Consider the following 21,308-nt stretch of genomic DNA (forward strand, 5'->3'; position numbering starts at 1 on the left):
TTGAAGAAGCACTTTTTAAATCATGCATTATTATTTGAAATGCTAAAAATAAATGTCTTCTGGGCAGCCCCAGCATCAGTGCTGTTTGCACTGGTGTTTCTCTGCCTTTTAAACCTTTTGTGTGACTAGATCAGGGCACTGGCACAGCAGTGTAGCCTGCTTTTCCCTCCCTGTTACACTTGGGTTTGTCTAAATTCTTGCTTGTTTTCTGACACTTGCATAGAAGGCAATTTTTTTTGTGTGCACTCAGGCTGAGGAAGGTTGTATAGACGTCACTAAAATTATAAAACTTCTGTTGGAAAATGCTGTAAACTGGATCTGCTTGGCTTAAGTGTTTAAAATATTGACAAGAGGTTTTGTTTGCTAGTACAATAGTTTTTTGAAGAAGAGGTTCTTTTAGAGCATATTTTGAAATCTGTAAATTTTCAGAACACTCTATTTTCACTCCATCCTGTAGCTTGTTGGAATTATTAACACTTGACACTTGCTGACCCCACATCATTACAAGCTTCTTACTTGGTCAGAAGAGAAGTACCTCTTCCTTCTTTAGAATGTATTCCTATTATTGGGTTGCTAGTTGCTGCCTAGGAATGAAATACTTCTATTAAGATAAAGCACTGTATGGGAATGAATTGTAATTTCATTTGCAATTCATTCTGAAATTAGTCTTATTAATGTATCATTAAGGAGAAAAACATTTATTTTGCAGAGCTAGTAAAGCAGTTGTGTTCAGGGAATGATAAAAAGGTAGCAAAAGAGGGTTGCTTTTGTCTTGGCTCTGTGTCTTAGTTTAAAAGGTTTTCTGTTTTCATTCAACTGAGAAGTTGCTAGATCACTTGATACGCCCAACTAAAACTGGGACTTAGGCAAAATTATCATCTTGTGCTGGTTTTACTGCGCACAATGCTGGTCTAGGAGTGTGTGTCCTGTGTGCCAGTTAGCTGCTCAGGAATCCACTTTAAGATTTCCCTTCTTGAGCTCACAGGATTGCAGAGCGTTTTATTGCTCTGATAAAGAAGCAGGCTTAGTGGGCTTATGCTTAACTTGTTTATAAGTTAATTAAATGTTGAAGGCTTCTTGGGACAATTTTGAAATTTCTATGGACACTCTACATTTTTTAAAAAACTTTTTGTGAAACTACTCTTACTGACAAACACACTCACATAAAACATCAAGAAGAAACAAGACATTGTAGGTTCTAGATACAATTATGGCCAGAGCACATTGGATGAGAATTTGCTCCCAACCTTGTTTGTTAGTAGCAACAAACACTGATGTGACTTTTTGGAACCGCATAGCATTTATGTCAGATGATGTTTGTCTTCCATTTTCCATAGGTGTTGTGACAATACATGATTCTCATGTGTGTGCTTATGCGTGTCTGTGTCAAACTTCTCGACTGTAATACTTTGGCATTTTATTGATGTCTAATAAGTGTATATAAAATTCTAACACGTGGGCATCATGGTAGAGAGATCATAGTGTCCGTTATCTTGATAGTATATAAAAGCCCTCTGGAGGTTTTTGCAGATGTAGAATATTCTCTGCCTGAAAATACAGAAACACACCAAGCAAATAAATCCATAATTTGATCTTTTCTTGATACTTGCCCTACAATGCTGTCAGTGAGCAATATTTTTTTAATGTCATCAGTTGACCAGAAGTTTCTGATCTGTCCAGCTGTGTGGTGGTGAGTTTGCTTAGGGTGTTGCCTCTGTGGTAGACTACAATAGTTTGGGTATACTGTGAAATTCAGCAGTTGCAGTATACTTGATCAGTTCCAGTAAGTCTCATTAACAGCATGGACAGTTACTGGATGCCTACTAGTTTTTGAGGTAGGTTGCTGTAAAGGGCAGTTAGCTGTGATGGCTGTCTTCAAGATGTGTGGTAGGCTGTCCTAAAAAAGATTGTTAAAGGTGGAAGGCTGAGTATTTGACTGAAACCTTTTGTTTCCAGGTCAAAGTGAAACTTTGTTGCATAAATGATACTAAATTCAAACAACTGCTCTGAGCGATTGGTGTGTAATACAAAGTAAAGAAGTGCTTCAGAGCACCTTACTGTGCTTTGGAAGTGCAAGGTGGGCTTTTCACCCCTTGTGCTTCTGAAGGGCACAGGAACTGGCATACTTAATTAGAGCACTGTGCTCCTTCCTCCTGTGAGAACTCGTCAAAATAGGTGATGTTTATTGCATAGTAGTTTAATGCTGTGATAGAGATTTTGTAATAGTCTCTATAAAGACTTAGAATGAGAAGAATGGACAGAATCAATCTACAGAAGTAGGAGTAGAAAACTGGTGGATTATAATGTGCTAGATAATGTTCATGATACAAAAGCAAAATTTGCATTAGGTGGAAAAAAGGAAATCTCAAATTCTAGACCAAGGCCTCACTGTAAGAGAAAAGCTTTATGGTAAGTGACCACTGTACATATAGCTAGCAAAATATATTACGTTAATAAAACTAAGAGTTCTGTAGTATTCTTTCATAATTGATAGTCTCTTTCATTAGTAAATGTTAAAAGGATGATGTCAAAGTTTCAGAAAAATTAAGGAAGTATATCAGAGTTCTTAAGGCATATAATACTGTTTTTAACTCTTTCAAAAACATAGACTTTACTAAGGAATTTGCTTTTTGTAATTGTCATGATTTACAAAAAAAATTTGTGTCTTGATAAGTTACACACAAGATTTTTGTACTCTCAATTTGAATGTTCTGGAAATACTTTTCTGGCAATCAATTCTGAATTATTGGCTGATGCAGTTAGACAGACTTGGCCATCTGCTACGGGAAGAAGAGCTATATTTTTCTTCAAAAATTTTTGAAAGGAGAAAACTTAAAATTCATGCTTGTTATTTGAGAATATTTTAAGAGATAAGACTGAGTTTAAAACTTTTTTTCAGTTCCTCAGATGTTAGCAATGATGGTTGACTTGGAAGAAGATGAAGATTGGGCAAATGCAGATGAGCTTGCAGATGATGATTTTGACAGGTAATTATGAAACCAGTTGTTTCAATATATTATCAAGGCTGTGGCTAAAGGCATATTTAAAGTGCAGAATGCAAATGCCTGTGGTGCATTACTTTTTCTTTATTCAAATAACTATTGTAATTTTGTTTCTTCAGTCATGAGCAGTTTATATGTAGGTTACTTAGGTAATGTTCAGCAAGGAAGTAAATTATTTCAGTTTTCGTATTTACTGTAATTAGACAATATGTCTAATGCATGTCCCTTCTCTGCTGTTTTGTACTACTGTAGCTTTCCAAAGCCTTTAGCTTTTGTTTTTTCTGTTATTTATATTACTCACTTCAGAAGTCAGTGCCTCCTAATCCTCTAAATTGAGGGCTAATCCTGAAATTAGCTGGAAGCCAAGTTGAAGCATATTGACCTGTTTGATAATCTACAACCAATCTCTTGGTATTTCTCTGTATCTATGCCCTTGAAAATGCATTGTTTTAGAAGGAAGATGACTTTGGAAAGATACCATCATGCATGGCAGAATTCCTTGTTGGATTTCACTTAGTTCAAAAATACTATAATTTTGCTATTATTTTAAATCCCTTGGTATGGCTATCAATAGCTTATCTTGTTCTGTGTTAGGCAAGAAAGATCTCAAGATGTCCGGTCATTTGGATTTGCTTATTCCTGCATGCTTTGTAGCTTGCTCCGACTTTTTACTGGAATAGTGGTTTGTGTACAGCATCCTGTTACATTTGCTCTTGTCCAGCTACTGTTAGAGTGAAGTAGAAGAAAGCAGAAATAGGTGTAGGAGGTAACAATCTCCACACTTCCATAAAGACATGGATGCTCATTTACCAGTCTAGACACTTCTTAGACATACCTGGCTTATCCGGACTCAGATGTAATTAGTGTTTTGAGACAGTTTATCTCAGAACACTTAGAGATCTTCACAGGAAAATAGACAATAGAAGAGATGTTGGTTTATCCTGAGCTGTAGAGCAACTTCTAATAGATAGCAGGCATGTAAAGCCACCTGTAGAACTGATGCATAGGAACTTATGGAATAATCCGTTTAATCTTTGCCTTATTTGAAATAATTTTTTTAGTTCTCTTTGCTTATGAAATTGAAAGTGAGCTGTCCTTTCTTCTCTCCCTCACATAGTAGACCATACCCTTTTAATCTGTTTCCTCGGTGTTGAAATTTTGCTATACAGGTGTCAGACACCACCAGTACATTCAGGTTTGTTAAGTATTTGAATCTTTTCAGTCAGTAAAATTTCAAGGGGAAATAGAATATTAAAGTTCAAATCCTTATCAGGCCTTTCAGGGTGTGGAAATTTATTCAGATGGCTTGCTTTAGGCAGCTTACTAAGTATGCTGAATCATCCACTTAAGGCATGCCATTTTCTCTTTATTGTCAGCAGAGTAACTCTGTCCTTCTAAATACTAAGCTAAGCTGCCTAAGGATTTTGTAATGACAATTTTCCTTTTCTTTGTTAGAAGTCACAAGTAGAGTGAGCACAGATCAGAAAACAAGTTATGCTCTACAACCTTAGTCTGAAGAAGAAATATAGCTCCTTTGGCCCTTGGAGTAATAGGAGAGCTTGAGGCTTAGACACAAATTACTGGGCATGAGCTGGTCTCTGCTGATCCTGTGTATGAGGGCAGTTTTTCTTTCACCAGGGTCACTCCTAGTGCTTCTATGTGCTTCCCATTGTTGAAGCTCACCTTTGTGGACAGCTCAGTGGCTGATGTGCATGCTAACGTCTCCTGGTGCTTGAGTCTTTGTAGCTTCATAAGAAGACTGAAATTGTTGTGCAGTCCCAGGAACAGGACAATGATCATCAGGCTGCACCCTAATTAGGGTGTGTTCGGATCTGATTAAGGGGGATATGAGTCAGCCTACACAAAAGCAGCAGGGAATACTTTAGCATTTCCAGTTTTTTGTTGCTCCAACTTCATAAAGGAGTGCAATTCTAAAGGAGGAAAAGGTTAATCCGACTTCCTCTTTTCTTGGCAAAAGCCTTGCAAACATTACAGGGAGATGTGTGGTCATTTTTCTGAGATAAACTGTCTTTATTTCTTGAAACTGAATGTGTGAATTAATGGTGGGAAGAAAGAGCTCAGGGAATGGAGTTTCAGATGAAAGCTGCTATTAACTTTAGTGAGTTTGCTCCAGTTTAGTGCTATATACTCCATTGTCCTGCTGGTGATGTGTCTGTTTATTTGAACATGACTAATCTGAGGAACTAATACAATACTGTCAATATCTTTTCACAATCACCTTTGTCCACAACATGTGAATTTCTAGATTATTTATGGTTTGTGATGAGATTTGGGGACTCAAGCATAGTAATTTGAAGACCTGTTTCTGACCCAGCTGACTGAAATTTTAAAGAAGAGGGAGATTGTTCCCTTTTTGAACAATTACTCAGCTTTTTCATCATCATGGGTGTCTAGGATGGACTGTAATAACCTTGAGTTATTACACTGCCAGCTGTACCCAGACTGTAACAGTAGTTATCTGTATCCTGGAAACTTTCTTGCTTTTCTGTAGGGAATAATTCCATTGGGTGGAACAAATCACTTTGCACAGATAACGTTTGGCTATTCTGAGTTCTGTAACTGGCCAAGAGTCACAAATTCCACACCTGAACCGGGTGTTTTCTGCCTGAGTCATTGACAGAAGACCGTGCTACTGAGTACAACCATACAAGAAAGGTCTCTTGTGTGCCAGAGTTTGAATTCTGCTGGTTCACCTGAATCATAGCAAGTCTGAACTGGTTTATGTTCTCGTGACAAAAAGGTGATGGCCAGTATTATTGTTTCATTCATTGCAAATTTAGTTTCAGCTTTCTAGGTGTGTGTATCTGCTGTGAAATTCAGTCTGTACCTTTGGTCCTAGTGCTAGTAAGGCTCAAGTTTCTTTGGTAGTAGACTTAATCAGTGGCCTGCAGAAAACAAATGTTTCAGTGTATAGTAAATAACTATTTTGTGACTGGTGTGTGTGTTTTTAGGTTTGGGTATGGTTTATTTACTTGAAGAGGCTCATGTTTTCAGATGGCAAAAGTTTGAAGATTAGAACTGCAGGAAAGGGCACTCTGTTGGACTACTTGTTGCATTGTACATATCAAACCACTGATATTTGTGTAACTGATATTTAGCAATGCAGTGGCTGGTGAGAGTGCACTGGACAGGATGGCATGTGGCCTTGGAGGGAAACTTGTTTTGCCTATGATTAAAGAACATATTATGCAAATGCTTCAGAATCGTAAGTAACTGCATTTTCTTTTCTTATTTTTTAACAATTGTGTCCTTTCCAGGAACTTCAGTACCTCTTAAGTCTTCATGTTTAGCTACTTGATATGTTATGATACATTTCCACTTTTGATGTCAGCAGCAAAAACTGTAAATGCTGTGAACTTGAAAGTTTATACCTTCTCTTAGATTGTGATTTATTAAACTTACACAGTGTATTACAACATTTTTTCTGGAACATGGACAGCTGAGCAGAGATGTCATAAAAAAACTACATTTTTTTGAAACAGTCTGGGAATTACATAAAAATAAGGGAAAACTCGGCGGGTTTTCATTTAAAAATATTCTCTCTAAATCCCTAAACAGACCCTCAAAGTACCTTAAGTTTGTCTAAAGTGCTGCTTGTTTTTCTGTAGCTCAGTGGTTTTGCTTCTTCAGAAGTGCTGCATTTAAGTGAAATTTTAATACATTACAGTTCATAGAGGGAAATTTGTTGGATTTTTCCCCCTGGAATTTCATGGACAGGGGTCATTGGTAGGCTGGCTGTCTTCTGGTATGCTGATTTTAATACTTGTTTCATGAGGTGTTCCCATATATTCTTTCTTATCAGTTGCTTTGTATGCTTCTTTTCCTCTTAAAATACCTGTAATGCCTGCTCAGCCAATTATTGAAAAAAATGCTGTGCATTGCTTTCATGCGCTTTTACTTGACCTATGATTTGAGCCTTTGGAGTAGAAGATAATGGCAGAAGTTCTGGATACTATTTCTACTCTCCTGGTTTAAAACCCAGTCCAGAAAAGGCTTGTTAGCATTTTGGGTATGGAACAGAGAGGGTAGCACTTGCTGTGTGTGAACACTTACAAAATCTGTTTGGAATTAAAGTTTTTTTTATAAAGTTTTATTAAGGAAATGGGCTAACCTGATGCTGTGTTGGTAGCTTCTAGGCTGGCAACTAGCTAGTTCCGTAGTGCATTCAGAGAAGTGTGGAGCCTAATCACTGAAAGACCTGACTCCTGTGAAGGGGAGGTCATGCAACTCGTGCCTGATGCTTGCTTTCTTCTGGGTCAGAGCTTTCCATAACCATTAATACTCTTTGGAGAAGGGAAATGAAAAAGATGTTGTTTGGATTGGAGGCTCTCACTGGTAGGGAGTTGAGAGGAAAGGTGAAGACATTTAGATTAAAGTATTGACAGTATTCCCGGAAGTCAAACTTCTTCTCTTATCCCTTCTTTCTCACAAATATTTATTGAAATAATAATTTAAGACTTTTGCGTTTTGACTGGGTGTCCAGACAGTCCAAAGATGATTGTGTTTCATTTTGAAGATTCATTAATTTCAAGTTTGGAATACATGGTAACAGTAATGCAGTGAGAGTCGTGAGGTGTAGGCTTAACTAGGAGCATCTAATGAACTGAAATGACACAAAATAAACTGCTGCTTTTCTGTTGTACCTTCTGTCAAGACGATACTTCATCTCATCCTGGTCAGACAGAAGATTGAGTGTCAGGATTCCACTGCTCTGAATTGTGTTGTTCTTCATTCCGGGAATGTAGTATGTTACTAGCAATAATGAAATATTACGCTGTTTTGGAGATAAGTTCTGTAACATGCCTTTCCCACAGGTTGTTTGGTAAACCTGTTTATTCCTTTGGTTTTCTCTTCTGCAAAAGAGAGGGGCATGAAAGATTCATTTCAACAATACCCACTATCCTGAGAATAGGCTAGTAGGACTTGCAGGTGGGGAAAGTTTACATCTATAAGTGGAATGTTACTGTTCTTAAAACCTTGAGAAGACTGCTTAAAAGTTTAGTACCAATCATTTATTTGTTTTAAATTTAGATATTGTTTGAGTCATTAGACCTTTTTCTTGAGGAAGATATGGGCTCTTCCGATGATACTAAACAGAAGAAAGATGGGGGAGAGGGAAATAAAAATACTGTCCTGATGTTTGCCTGGTCAGCTCATTTAATTAAAATGCAGTTTCCAGGTACTAGTACTATGTACGTACTTGTATCAGCAGTTAAGAATTCTTTTTTCTAGGTGTGGATTTGGTCTGGATTAGACACTCAATTTTTTGTGCATCTCTGGAAGTATGTATGAGGAAAATGGAAAAGTATTTAACAAATCAAGTAGATGCATTAACTTCCCTTCCATCTCCTGTTCTTCACTCTACCTCCTCCTGTGTCCCCCAGCCCCTGAAAAGAAAAGGTGATTTGTCTTTGTGGTTCTTTGGAGTTTCCAAAATGAGTAACACTTCATTTTTACTCTTCTGTAGCTGACTGGAAATACAGGCATGCTGGCTTGATGGCACTCTCTGCCATCGGAGAAGGTTGCCACCAACAGATGGAAGGAATTTTAAATGAAATAGTTAATTTTGTTTTGCTATTCCTTCAGGATCCTGTGAGTATAGTTCTAGTAATTATTTCAAAATATTTTCATTTCTGCTCTCACAACTGTTTGTTAACTATTTAAGGGAAATATTTTTTCAGCATCCGAGAGTAAGATATGCTGCTTGTAACGCTATTGGACAAATGGCAACTGACTTTGCACCTGGGTTTCAAAAGAAATTCCATGAGAAGGCAAGTAGTAGAGTAGTAGGGGAAAAAAAAGTGGTAAAATTATGATCCCTTCAGAAACTCGTTTTCTGAAAATAAATATTTCTTTTTCAGGTGATAGGAGCTCTTCTACAAACCATGGAGGATCAAGGCAGCCAGCGTGTTCAAGCCCATGCGGCTGCGGCACTCATAAACTTCACTGAAGATTGTCCCAAGTCACTGCTTATTCCATATTTGGATAATCTAGTGAAGCATCTTCATTCCATTATGGTGGTAAAATTACAAGAGGTATAATACACTGAACAAATTGTTTCATGGAAGATAACCTTGTCACATAGGCAGAATAAGTATAGCTGAACTAAGACCTCAGAAATGATCCAGAATACGTATCTGCTGATGTTGGTCTAAATAGACAAGAATTAGCATACAAGTGAGAGCAGATTTTTACATTTGGCATGCTTTTAAGTAAAATGTGTGCTTTAGAAATATAACACTTTATTCTTCCCCTTTCCAAGTTGATACAGAAAGGCACTAAGCTAGTTTTGGAGCAAGTTGTGACTTCAATTGCATCAGTTGCTGATACAGTAGAGGAGAAGTTTGTTCCCTACTATGATTTATTTATGCCCTCCTTGAAACACATTGTTGAAAATGCTGTTCAGAAGGAATTAAGACTTTTACGAGGAAAGACTATTGAATGCATCAGTCTAATTGGTCTTGCTGTTGGCAAAGAAAAGGTAAGCTTAGATTTTATATAATGGTCTAAATATATTTTTTAATGTCTTTGTTTTTTGTTAGCCTTGAATTAATATAATCACTTGTTAAACATACAGCTGTATTGTTGCTGATTTCTATGCTTGTCTTTGTGTTTTCATTTCTGAGGTGACTGTCTTGCTGCTTAGATTCACAAATTTGCAATAGAATCTTATTGTAGCTTAAGTAATTCTTGTCACACTGAAGTTTCTTTTTGCCTTAGGAGAAATGTCGTGACATCTCATTTAGGCAGTTTCAGGGGCAAAATGTATGCAGTTCAAAGGAAACTTAGTATAGTTTTGTATGTGGATGCCTGAAAAAGTTTGTGAGCGTTTAAGTCTCTGAGAAGTAGCATCTTAATTTGCCTTTAAAAACATAGTTGTTTCCTATATCTAGTTTATGCAGGATGCATCAGATGTAATGCAGCTATTATTGAAGACACAGACAGACTTCAGTGATCTAGAAGATGATGATCCACAGGTATGCTAAAATTGTCTTTATAGCTGGTTGGTATTAAAAACATTCCTTGTATACATCATGTTTCTGCCCCACCCGTAGCCCTTCAGGCTAATTATCCAGCCTGTCTTACAAAACTTGACATTGAGATGGCCCTAGAATCTTTCACAGAAGCATGGTTAGGAAATGAGACTTCCAGGACCTATATTTGCTGAAGAAATTTGAGCTTGCTGTCACCTTCTTATAAATAGATCAACAAGATTTGTTAGGCAGCTGTTCTAATGAGCAGAGAGCTATTTTGACTTGGACATCTGAAAACAAATACTCCTCTGAAAACACAGTACTGCACTCTTTTTTTTTTTTTTTTTTTTTTTTTTTGCTCTATTTTACCATTTTCAGGAATGTGGCTCAGTTAGTATCGTGTGAATCTGGGAAATATTTCAGAAAAAAAATTAGTTTTTTAAAACAGGCACTTGCAATGCAATCACGAATCTTACACTGTCACATTTTTACATGTATAGCTACTTTGATCAGTGGTACTGTCAAGGTGTTGTTAGACTTGGGATGTCTTTTGAAGATGCATTTTTATATGGATTGCATATTGGATTACTTCTCTTTGAAAAAAGCTTTATGGACTGCTGACAAATTCTTTTTAAAAGTCCTATTCTCTAATATATTTCCTTTATGCTTTCCTTTTAAGTGTGCATTAAAATAAGTTGTGGGACATGAAAATTCTGCCTTCTCTTTTCTAGATTTCTTACATGATCTCTGCATGGGCCAGAATGTGTAAAATTCTTGGAAAGGAGTTTCAGCAGTACCTTCCTGTTGTCATGGGACCTTTAATGAAGACTGCATCCATTAAACCTGAAGTAGCTCTTTTAGACAGTAGGTTGAAGATGATGATTTGCTTGAAAAATATATTGAAATAAATTATTTTGTAGCACTTTTAAATTATTTTTCCTCCCCTCTGTTTAACAGCACAAGATATGGAGAATATGAGTGATGATGATGGTTGGGAATTTGTAAGCATAGGCGATCAGCAGAGTTTTGGAATTAAAACTGCAGGCCTAGAAGAAAAAGCAACTGCATGCCAGATGCTGGTGAGTAATAGAACAGTTTTGGTGATCTATGTGTTTCTGGTCAATCGAATCTGAAGCCAAAATCTGTAATCAAAATACTGTTTTTTTGTCTCACGTGAAAGATCTTTTGCTTAGTTTCAATTACAGGCACTTTGTTGCGTGTGGTTTAGTTGATTAGAAATACTTTATTTAGTTGAGAGCTTAAAATTTTTAAAACTAACAGATAGTTTTCCTTTGTTGACAAAACTTAAGAAATTGGATATGTTAAAAAAGTAGTTCCTTTCTACAAATATTGCTGTTTCTGAATTTGTTTTGAAAAATACATGCATGTCCTAAGAGCAAGAACTCATGCTGCTATCAGGGTTTCTCAAATTACCACAGTTGAGGGGGAAAGTAAATGGATTATTGCATGTTTTTTAAAATAAACTAAAAAACCCTTGCACTTTTAACAATCTCTCTCTCACATTTACGTAGTTGAAAAATAGAAGTATTTTCCCTTAAAAGAGGTGTATCTGTGCTCTATTTTTCAGGTTTGCTATGCAAAAGAGCTAAAAGAAGGATTTGTGGAATACACAGAGCAAGTTGTAAAGCTGATGGTTCCATTGTTGAAGTTCTATTTCCATGATGATATCCTATTAACAAATTCCACTGTGAAAACGGAAACTTAGAATCAAAATTGTGCTTGCTGTTTTCCTAAATGAATTGGAAGTGTTAGTGTTAAAATATTCTGTGGCTTTGTAGCAGAAATGGTTTCAGAGATTGTTGTTTTAGACACACTATTTTAGGCAATGTATTCCTGCTTTTTCCCCTAGTTGCTTTTTAAATAAGCGATCAGTAGAAAAAGTGATTTTTGTGTAACAAAGCAGAAGAGAACTTGAGCAGCTTTTCTGTCATGGCCTGAAACAGGCCTGAAGCCACTTTTAAATAGCAGACAGTGTAATTTTCCTATGATTTAATCTATAGCTAATTAAGAAATCAAGTGAATGGATTGTAGTGAAATGAATTTCAGGTAGAAAACTAAGAACTTCATTATGGTGGTGGGGTCTTAAATTCTAAGCACTTTGTTGGTGTTGATTGCTGTATTGCCTTAATAATGACACGTGTTCGAGTGGCAGCAGCAGAGTCAATGCCCCTCCTGCTTGAATGTGCCAGGGTTCGTGGGCCAGAGTACCTCACGCAGATGTGGCACTTCATGTGTGATGCGCTCATCAAAGCCATTGGGACAGAGCCGGAGTCTGATGTCCTCTCAGAAATCATGCACTCTTTTGCAAAGGTAACGTTCTTACAAATTTCATGGCATCACTGCTTGTAGCTTTTTGAAATAAGAACTGACATGTTTGGTGTTCCTTTAAATGGCTCGAATAAATGCAAGGCTTCCTCTACAGGAAATTTGTTTTGACTATAAATGTTGTTATAGCTGATGGGAAAAGTTGGATTTTTTTTTTTTTTATCCCAAAGTATTAACCTAAAACAATTACCAAATTTGTTCCACTTTAACCACAAGCAACTGAAATTATGGGTGTGAAATGTACAGTGGTACTATGCCTTACTTGTATAATTAGAGCCTTGATTACAGTATGACTGTTCTACTAGTATTATTCCTGCCAGTGATCCAGAGCATGTATTAATATTCTTTGCATGCTTAGATTTCATTAAGACTGCTCATGTTAAATTTTAAAGCTGAAAAATTGGTTGTTTTATTTCACAAGTGCATTGAGGTAATGGGAGATGGATGCCTTAACAACGAACACTTTGAAGAACTTGGAGGAATACTGAAAGAAAAACTAGAAGAGCACTTTAAAAATCAAGAATTAAGACAGGGTAAGTTAACACAAATCCTGTTAACATGTGATATGGCTGTTCTTTAAAGCAGAATTTCTAATTATTTCTGAACACAGAGAAAAAAACTGTTTAGATTTCTTTGATTTGTATATTGATATTAAGTTATTGGACTTGAAACAACAGAATCCATGAGCTATATTTGTAAGCTCTTGGAGGATGAAGATGATGGCATCATTTTCAGCAATACTGGAGTTTTAATCAAAAGTTGATGGATGGACAGATTTTCTTGAAACACAGTGCACGTCTATGGTGTTATCATTTCTGTGGTATTTTTTCATCTGAAGTCTTTGCAGTTTTCTCAAAGCAATGGTAGTTTCTCATTTCTAAGCACTTCTCTTGTCTTTGTGGACAAGCTGGTGTGTTTATTTCTATTACCTGTGCTTTTTTTACACATTCTTAAACTGAGCTGTCCAATACTTTTTGTTTTTCTGTGAAAGCTTTTTGAAGCTTCTTAAAGATGGAAAATTCCTTTTGCATTTTTAGCTACTGTTTCCTGTTTTCTAAATTTGTTTCTGCGTAATTTTACTCTTTCACAGGCTTCTTCTGCACTTACAGAAAGGTAGTGGTTTAATTTTTTTTTTTTTTTCATTTAGTGAAAAGACAAGATGAAGACTATGATGAACAAGTTGAAGAGTCATTACAAGATGAAGTAAGTTAGTTTGAACAGTTTTTCCACTCATCAAGCACCAGGATAAAATATTGCTCAAATATACTTTCTGCTCAGAGCATAGTGCATCCTCAGTATTATCTCTTCATAGAAGAATGTTGTTACCATAGTCTTTCAAAACTTCCAGTAACAAATGGGTCACATTACATTTGTGAATTAAAGAAATATGAAAGGTTTCCTTGTCTGGTATACTGAAGTAAGAAATTCAGGATATAGCTTTTTATTTTCTTCATCCTCTCAAACACTTCTTGGATGACATTAACACTGATACAGATTTGACGGCAGATTATTTAATCACAGCATAAGCTGAGTTGGAAGGGACCCACAAGGATCATTGACTCCAACTCCTGGCCCTGCACAGGACCATCCCCAAGAGTCACACCATGTGCCTGAGAGCGCTGGCCAAATACTCCTTGAACTTAGACAGACTTGGTGCTGCGACCACTTCCCTGGGGAGCCTGTTCAGTGCCCAGCCACCTCCTGGGTGAAGAACCTTTTTCTAATATCCAACCTAAACCTCCCCTGACACAACTTCAGGCCATTCCCTCTGGTCCTGTCACTGGTCACCACAGAGAAGAGATCAGTGCCTGCTCCTCCTCTTCCCCCAGTGAGGAAGTTGTAGACTGCAATGAGGTCCCTTGGTCTAGCCCTGCTGACTTGCTTTTTCTCTGAGCCTTGCAAGTTAGGTGGCTCTTAAACTTGGGCCCCTATACTTCTGATTCCAGGATGTCTGGTGTGTCATGTCAGGAGCCTGTCTCAAAAAGAATAGCCCCAAAACGGTATCAGAGAAAGACAGCAGGATAAACAACTGCCATAATGTGTTTGCTTATGAGAAAATACCAAAATAACTACTTACACCATAAGGTACCAAAGTGAGTTAATAGTTTAAAGTGGAGGTGATTGTAGAAGAGATACAATAATTTTATTAAATCATTATTAGTATGGAGAGAGAGTAATAAAGAATGACTCCTGCTTATAATATGAGACAAAGGATGCTCAGTAAATTAAAGAACTAAGAAATTTTTTGTCTGCACAATGCAGGTAGGAAGCTTGATCACATGAGTTTAACCTGTATGCAGACTCCAGAAATCATATACCCATATGTAAATACTGTCTTAAATAACAGTGCAGTTCTTGAGCCTCTTTTTAGGCTTTTTAGAATTAGGCCAGCATTCAAGAGGATAGATTTTTATTCCCTCCAAGACCCTTTTATTTCCTATGTTTCATTCTATACTGATAATGAGAGAAAATGCAAGCAGGCAGCAGTTTCAGAAAAGCTGAGTCTGTACTCTGCAACAGAGTTGCAAGGCATTTTAAAAAATGTTCTAATGTTTGTGGATTTTTCTGTAAAGTCTGAAGAAAGATTTGTCTGCATTACCCTGTGAAAGGAGGGGTGGAACCAGAATGTCACTTGCTATATGGACGGAATTAACATATGGCCATGAGTAACATTTGGATATATACCTTGTGTCTCAGAGTATGTTTATGTAGCCCTTACCTCAAGGCAGCATAAATACAAGAAGCACAGAAGTCATGAAGGTTACTCAGACAGTAGTTTCAGATATAGCCCTCACTTCAGCAGTAACTAAATTGCTGATTTGGTAGAGAGTGGAAGGCATACACCAAGCAAGAGTTACACTCTCTTCCCAAGGATGTTATCAACTATTGCTCAACAGGCACTACCAGGCTAGGTAGACCTTGTGGTGTGCTGCAGCAGTTCTCTGCCTCTTAATGTCATTATGTGTATGTTCCAGGGTTACTGCTTAAGTTGTGCCTTGACAACGCCGAAATTGTGTCACTAGGAAGGGTTTAAATATCCAATTGTGGGAAGCTGTGTCTTGCACGAGAAATAATTACTAGTTTGTCACCAGAAGGTGAGAAAGGTCAAGGTCACTAGGGACCAGAAACTAGCTGTACCGTTTTCCGTGCCTGTTAAAGTATAATCTGGTTAAGGGGACAGTGCTGTGTAGAACAAAAGTTGCTGTAAAAGAAAGTTAGAGTTTTCCCAGCGTAAGTGTCCAGGGAATAATCCTGGCCTGTAGATACAACTTGAATTGATAGCTTTGAGGTAAGGCTCTTTACTTGACCGGTTTGATTTATTAACTGGGCAAGGTGCCAAATAAACAACAAGAGGAAGAGAATAATATTTGTTGTATTTTTACCACAATCTTTATCACAAAGCCATAAAATTTATTCCATTAATTTAGATACCTTAGCACTTCCACTAAGTGAGTTCCACTCTGTTAAAGGTTGTTAGTCTTCATGTGAATTGTATCCTTTTCCTTTCAGGATGACAGTGACGTTTATATTTTGACTAAAGTATCGGACATTTTGCACTCAATATTCAGTAGTTACAGGGAGAAGGTACTGCCATGGTTTGAAAGGTTACTTCCACTAATTGTCAACCTAATTGTAAGTAGCTTGCTTTCCTTTAGTTTAAATTTTGTTATTTTTCTGATACTTGAATATCCCTTCCATGCTGAAGTCTTAGAGAACTTGGTAGATAGAAGGTAGCAATTACTGTTTTACAAAATAGAAGGTTCATTCTAGATCAAGAATGAAATTGTTATCCTATGCTTTTGAGCAGGGTCACTGCTGTGCTACTTAAAATTTGTATTGCAAGACCCAGGATCATTGACACACACAACTGTTTTGAGAAATTTCATTTCCTTGAGACTATCCAGTATCTCTAAAATAGATTTCAAGAGGAGGGCCAAGAAAGTGTTGCAGACTCATGGGGAAAAATTGAAACTTATATATGTAACAGAGTGTGAAATAGAGGTGCAAAGATAGCCACCTGGATTTTGTTTTGTTGGTGGTATTGGTGGAACTATCACTACTGCAAATTACCTGGTTTTAGGGTTGAATTTAATCCATGAAGATTTTAACAAAAGTGTTAGACCACTGTTGCTGTGATTGTTGTTGGTATAATCATTGGCTGTACAATAATTTCAGGGTGTCCTAACTGTTGTGTGTTTGCGCCACAGTGTCCGCATCGGCCGTGGCCAGACCGGCAGTGGGGGCTGTGCATCTTTGATGATATTGTGGAGCACTGCAGCCCCGCCTCCTTCAAGTACGCCGAGTACTTCCTGCGGCCCATGCTGGAGTCGGTGTGTGACAGCAGCCCGGAGGTTCGGCAGGCAGCTGCCTATGGAGTGGGAGTGATGGCACAGTTCGGCGGGGACAGCTACCGGCCCTTCTGCCCAGGTACGGACCTGCGGCTGACGGGACTCTTGGAATGTGGGGGTCAGGGCAAGAAATAAAGATGGCTCACCTTTTGGTAGATGAAGTCTCTTCCCCTTGGAAGTGAAATAGATTGCCAGTATAACCTGTGTGGTAGACTGGTGGTGGATTGACAAAGTACCTGAGTTCCTCGGGCTTTTACTGTTGTTATGCTTAGTAGCATTTCTGTTGCAGCACTTACTGCTTAGCAAACTTGCTTTCCGTATTCTTTTTTTAGCATGATCTGGCATGCAAATGTTAATTTCGTAAAAACTGTCTTTCTGATACACAGCTGTGTCATAGATGCTTTCTACTAATATTAATGTGGTTACATATTAAAGCAAAAGCCTTTGGATGTCTGGAAAAACTACACAAAAGCCCTATATTAAAGAATAGCCTAGAATACAGCTAATGTGGCTCTCTGCTTTCCAATTTTATAAAAAGGAGCCTGATATCTGCAAAGTAAGACATGAAATGAGTGTGATAATACTTACCAGAAACACTTTGTCTCCTTTACTTCTGAATGTTTCCAATTTCTTTGAAACTTCACATTCATCTTAAAGAAATGATTGTCTGCTAGCAGTCCTCTTGCACACTAAGTAGCACCTCTTATCAAAGGTTTTCCTTTTTTTTTTTTTATTTAAGAATATTTAGTCATCTAAGTATGTATTTAGAATATGTATTTCACATGAATCTTAAATGAAAGCTGAATTAGATGATGTAAGAAAATAAGAATCATCTGATAGGGACTAACACAAATCTTGCCTACATCAATCAGGGTTGTAATTTTCATTGTTAACAATCAGTCTTTTTAAAAAGAAAAGAAAAAAGCAGTGTGGGAAGCCTTGCAATGAATCATTAAGAGCCTGAAAACTTAGTGTTGTCTAGATAGTTCTGATTTTGAATTTTTTTGAGCTTTTTCGCTTCTGTTGAAGTCTAATTATGTTTTTCATTAATTGCACTTTATCTTACACCACTTAAACTTTGTAACATCTTCGATCCTTTTCTTTTTATTTGGACAAATAATCCCTGATTATGTCCAGACACTTGGCTTGTCCTGAAGTTGAATTTTAGATAAAATAAACTTTCAATTTACAGCATACAGTTTAGCAGACACCTCAAAAGTATTCTAAATCCTTTTGTATGTACATGAAAGAACTTTGTGATTTATTTTAATTGATGAAGATAAGCTGTGATTAGAAACAAAGTAAATCCATGGCATGAGACATTATCTACCCCACAGGTTTTGCTATTTCTCTGAAAACATCATGTTTGTGAACTTTTGTTTGTAACTTATTTTCTTTACTGGTGATGTATAGCACTGGCATATTGTTCTTTTACAAGTTTGAAGAGTATGTAAATACTCTTCAGAAAAATCAGAGGTATTGATACGAGCATTTTTGGCAGTCAGTTAAAAAAAGTCCAGGAATATAGGGAGAACTTGTAAATGGCACGTGAGCTACACTGATGAAACAAATGGCACTAAAACCAGATTTCATAAAGAGCAAAAAAATAAGATAGAAGGAAAACTACAGCAACAGGGATACAAGGTTACAATTGATGCAACTGGCAGGGTTGCTTCTGTTATGTTGGTGGAAGAATATAATTATCTGTTCTCTGTGAGAATTGTATCAATTAACTGCATGCATTTCTTCCTAAATCACATCAATGGCCTCAAAACTGTGTGGTGCCAGATGTCAGCGCAGTCAGTCCTTGGAAAAAAGCTTAACATTATAGAAGATGGGTCTTTTATTGTCAAAAGGCTTTTTTTAAGGTTTATCTAACACAACATCCATGTGAGAATGGATCTGTTTTATAGACAAGGTGAAGACTTGTCTGATAGGCTGTAGGGAGAAAATTATGCTGATTCATTTTGATGCCCTCCTAATTTTGCAGTTGCAAGGACACACATACCTAGAGAGTCATCCATTAATATTAGTGAATGAGATACAGATGAGATGAGATTTAGCTTCAGCAGCCACGAAAACCTGAGGTATAAAATGCAGACTCAGTTGGCCTGGACACTGTAGACCTCTCTGAAACAAATTCTGCTTTGCAGAATAGTCCAGCATCATTATCCTGCATTCGATACATAAGCTAGTGGGTCTGATGTTTCTGTAGTTCTGTAATGTTTAACAGTTTTTACCACTGCTGCTTAATTCTTCAAAAATCTAATGCAGTGGACTTAATATAGAAAGTGTGATTGTGTATTCTTTAATTGCAAAACTGCTACTTACTCATCAAAATTCAGTAGTGTGAGATGTCGCTCTTCCTCAGTAATTAGTTATTTTGAAGTGTGCTTTCTGTACAACTCCACAACCTGTTTGCTGTGCTGATATAGAATTCCACAGCCGTACTATTTTATTTTTAGCAGAAGAACACAAGGACAATTGTTCCTGCTTGCATGTAGTGTGCTTGGAAGTCTGCATGGACACTAGTAGCTAAAAACACGATATTAATGTTCATTTAGAAGTGTGCATGTGGTTACCCACGTGACTATTAAAAAAATATAATTGCTATTAACCTAGGAAGAAAACTGGCATTTTTCCTCCATTGAAAGACATTTCCTTTCCTTGATATTTGTGATCTAAACTATGCCAGGTTGATTGACCAGATGAGATTACTCCTATGAGCTTTTCCTAGGGCACGTTTTAGTGGCAGAAGGTGTGTATGTGTACATACGTACCTATTTTTATGTACAGATGTGCCCACAAGGAGTAGGTACACAGCAGGCATACGCTGGGGATGTGCACTATAGTTCACATTACTGTGAATGTCACTGTAGCAATGCTTTTCCTCCTCCTGTGTTTTTAGAGCATATTGGATTAAACAGATAATGCTTGCTATCTACAGTGTCTTGTGTGTTTTAGATTGCATAATTCCAATTGAGAGACATGGGAATATTATTTTCTTCTGAACTTCTAAAGAAAATTCAAACTTCTGCAGTAGCTGTTTCCTTCTGTTTCCTTGCAGAGCTTTATTTATCTGTTTGGTTTTCATATGATAATTATTGAGCAGAGAAGAACCTAGAAGCAGTGGAACATTGAAATGACTGGATTTTAGTGCTTGGAACACAAAAAATCCTGGTTTTAATACATAGAGTTGTCTCAAGTAGAATTTGTGATACTAATAAAGTATAGCTTGATTGTGCATTAAACTTTATTCTTGTGTTGTTTAACAATTAGAGGCGCTTCCATTGCTGGTGAGAGTCATTCAGTCACCAGATGCCAAAGCCAAAGAGAATGTCAATGCAACAGAAAACTGCATTTCAGCGATAGGAAAGATAATGAAGTTCAAGCCTGACTGTATAAATGTTGAAGAAGTCCTTCCACACTGGTTATCATGGCTTCCACTTCATGAAGACAAAGAAGAAGCTGTTCATACTTTCAATTATCTGTGTGACTTACTTGAGAGGTAAGGCAAAGTCTTCACACTAATGCAGAAAGTAAGCCTGTTTGCGTGCACTTTCCTTGCACTCTTTTTCCAAAACTGAGAAACTGTGAGGTTAATCTACATATGGGTTAGAGAAGATAATTTGGAATGTCAGAACTGGGCCTTTCCTGATGTTACTGATGTTTTTTCAAACAGTTATTGTTCCTGTCCTAAATAGTGTTGGTATGGAAAAAAATCCTGGCTGCTTTATGTGTACATAATGAGAAATGGTCTGCAGAAAACTTGTACAGAAAATTTCAGGAAATTTTTTGATACTCTGCTTACATATCAGCACTAGTAACTGATCGGTCTTTTCTCTTAAAAGCAGCATACATGCTCTTGCAGCCCCTTTTTGTAACCTTTATAAGTAGTTTTGCACCTTTTTGCTTTCCAGCAAAGTGAAATATAAAGTAGAGAAATAATATGGAAAAATTTATTGTACGGTGCTATCTCAATTATTTCAGTTATTATTGAAAGCATCTTATTCCACAGTTTATTCTTTGGATTTGTGCTCCCTCCCATAGGTAAATGGAGAAAAAAAAGTAAATGGTTATTCTAGTGTGGTGCACTTCATAAATGAGTGAAAGAATGTAGCCTCTGAGGTGTTATGTAGCAAGCACATTCTGGCTGGAATTGTATTACATCTTAGGAGAAAAAATATAAAGGAAGTAACTTAGATTTCTTACAGTCTTTTCTGTTTTGTGAATACCTTGTATCTCTTGGTGCTTTATTAAGACAAAGTCTCAAAATGGCAACTGAGGTCCATAGACTGATTATAGAACAATTATGTAGAGACACCATAATAATGCTGCCAGGTGTGCATGTAAACAGGAACATAGAAATTGGGAATTGCAGTACCAGCACACTTCTGTACCCAGCTCTGTGCAGGTGGCTCAGCCTGGCTACCTGCTTCTCTGGAGCTCTGCCAGTCCTACATTCACAGCCTCTGCGTTCCAGCAGTGGTACGTGGCAGGGCTGGAAGTTGATCATGCGTTCCACACAGATTCCTGATAGCTAATACTCCTCCACTCCAGCATTTGTCTGGGAAAGAGGGAGCAGAACTGCTTGCTTGCTGTGTCATCGGGAGTGC

The 21,308-nt window shown here is 37.2% G+C and overlaps 1 protein-coding gene across 1 annotated transcript in view; it reads left to right on the forward strand.

Annotated features, from left to right (window-relative positions):
• Positions 1-21,308, forward strand: part of IPO5 (importin 5) — a 42,832-nt gene that overhangs the window by 17,140 nt on the left and 4,384 nt on the right. Inside the window, exons 9-24 of the mRNA XM_048295821.1 lie at positions 2,900-2,987; positions 6,122-6,228; positions 8,491-8,615; positions 8,705-8,794; positions 8,885-9,058; positions 9,286-9,504; positions 9,917-10,000; positions 10,729-10,861; positions 10,955-11,076; positions 11,586-11,682; positions 12,156-12,328; positions 12,765-12,876; positions 13,491-13,546; positions 15,854-15,976; positions 16,552-16,771; positions 19,972-20,200. Of these exons, the coding sequence (XP_048151778.1) occupies positions 2,900-2,987; positions 6,122-6,228; positions 8,491-8,615; positions 8,705-8,794; positions 8,885-9,058; positions 9,286-9,504; positions 9,917-10,000; positions 10,729-10,861; positions 10,955-11,076; positions 11,586-11,682; positions 12,156-12,328; positions 12,765-12,876; positions 13,491-13,546; positions 15,854-15,976; positions 16,552-16,771; positions 19,972-20,200 (2,152 nt within the window). The remainder of the gene's footprint in view (positions 1-2,899; positions 2,988-6,121; positions 6,229-8,490; positions 8,616-8,704; positions 8,795-8,884; positions 9,059-9,285; positions 9,505-9,916; positions 10,001-10,728; positions 10,862-10,954; positions 11,077-11,585; positions 11,683-12,155; positions 12,329-12,764; positions 12,877-13,490; positions 13,547-15,853; positions 15,977-16,551; positions 16,772-19,971; positions 20,201-21,308) is intronic.

Source organism: Corvus hawaiiensis, chromosome 2 (genome assembly GCF_020740725.1).
Source record: "Corvus hawaiiensis isolate bCorHaw1 chromosome 2, bCorHaw1.pri.cur, whole genome shotgun sequence".
In the NCBI taxonomy this organism is placed as follows: Eukaryota; Metazoa; Chordata; class Aves; order Passeriformes; family Corvidae; genus Corvus; species Corvus hawaiiensis.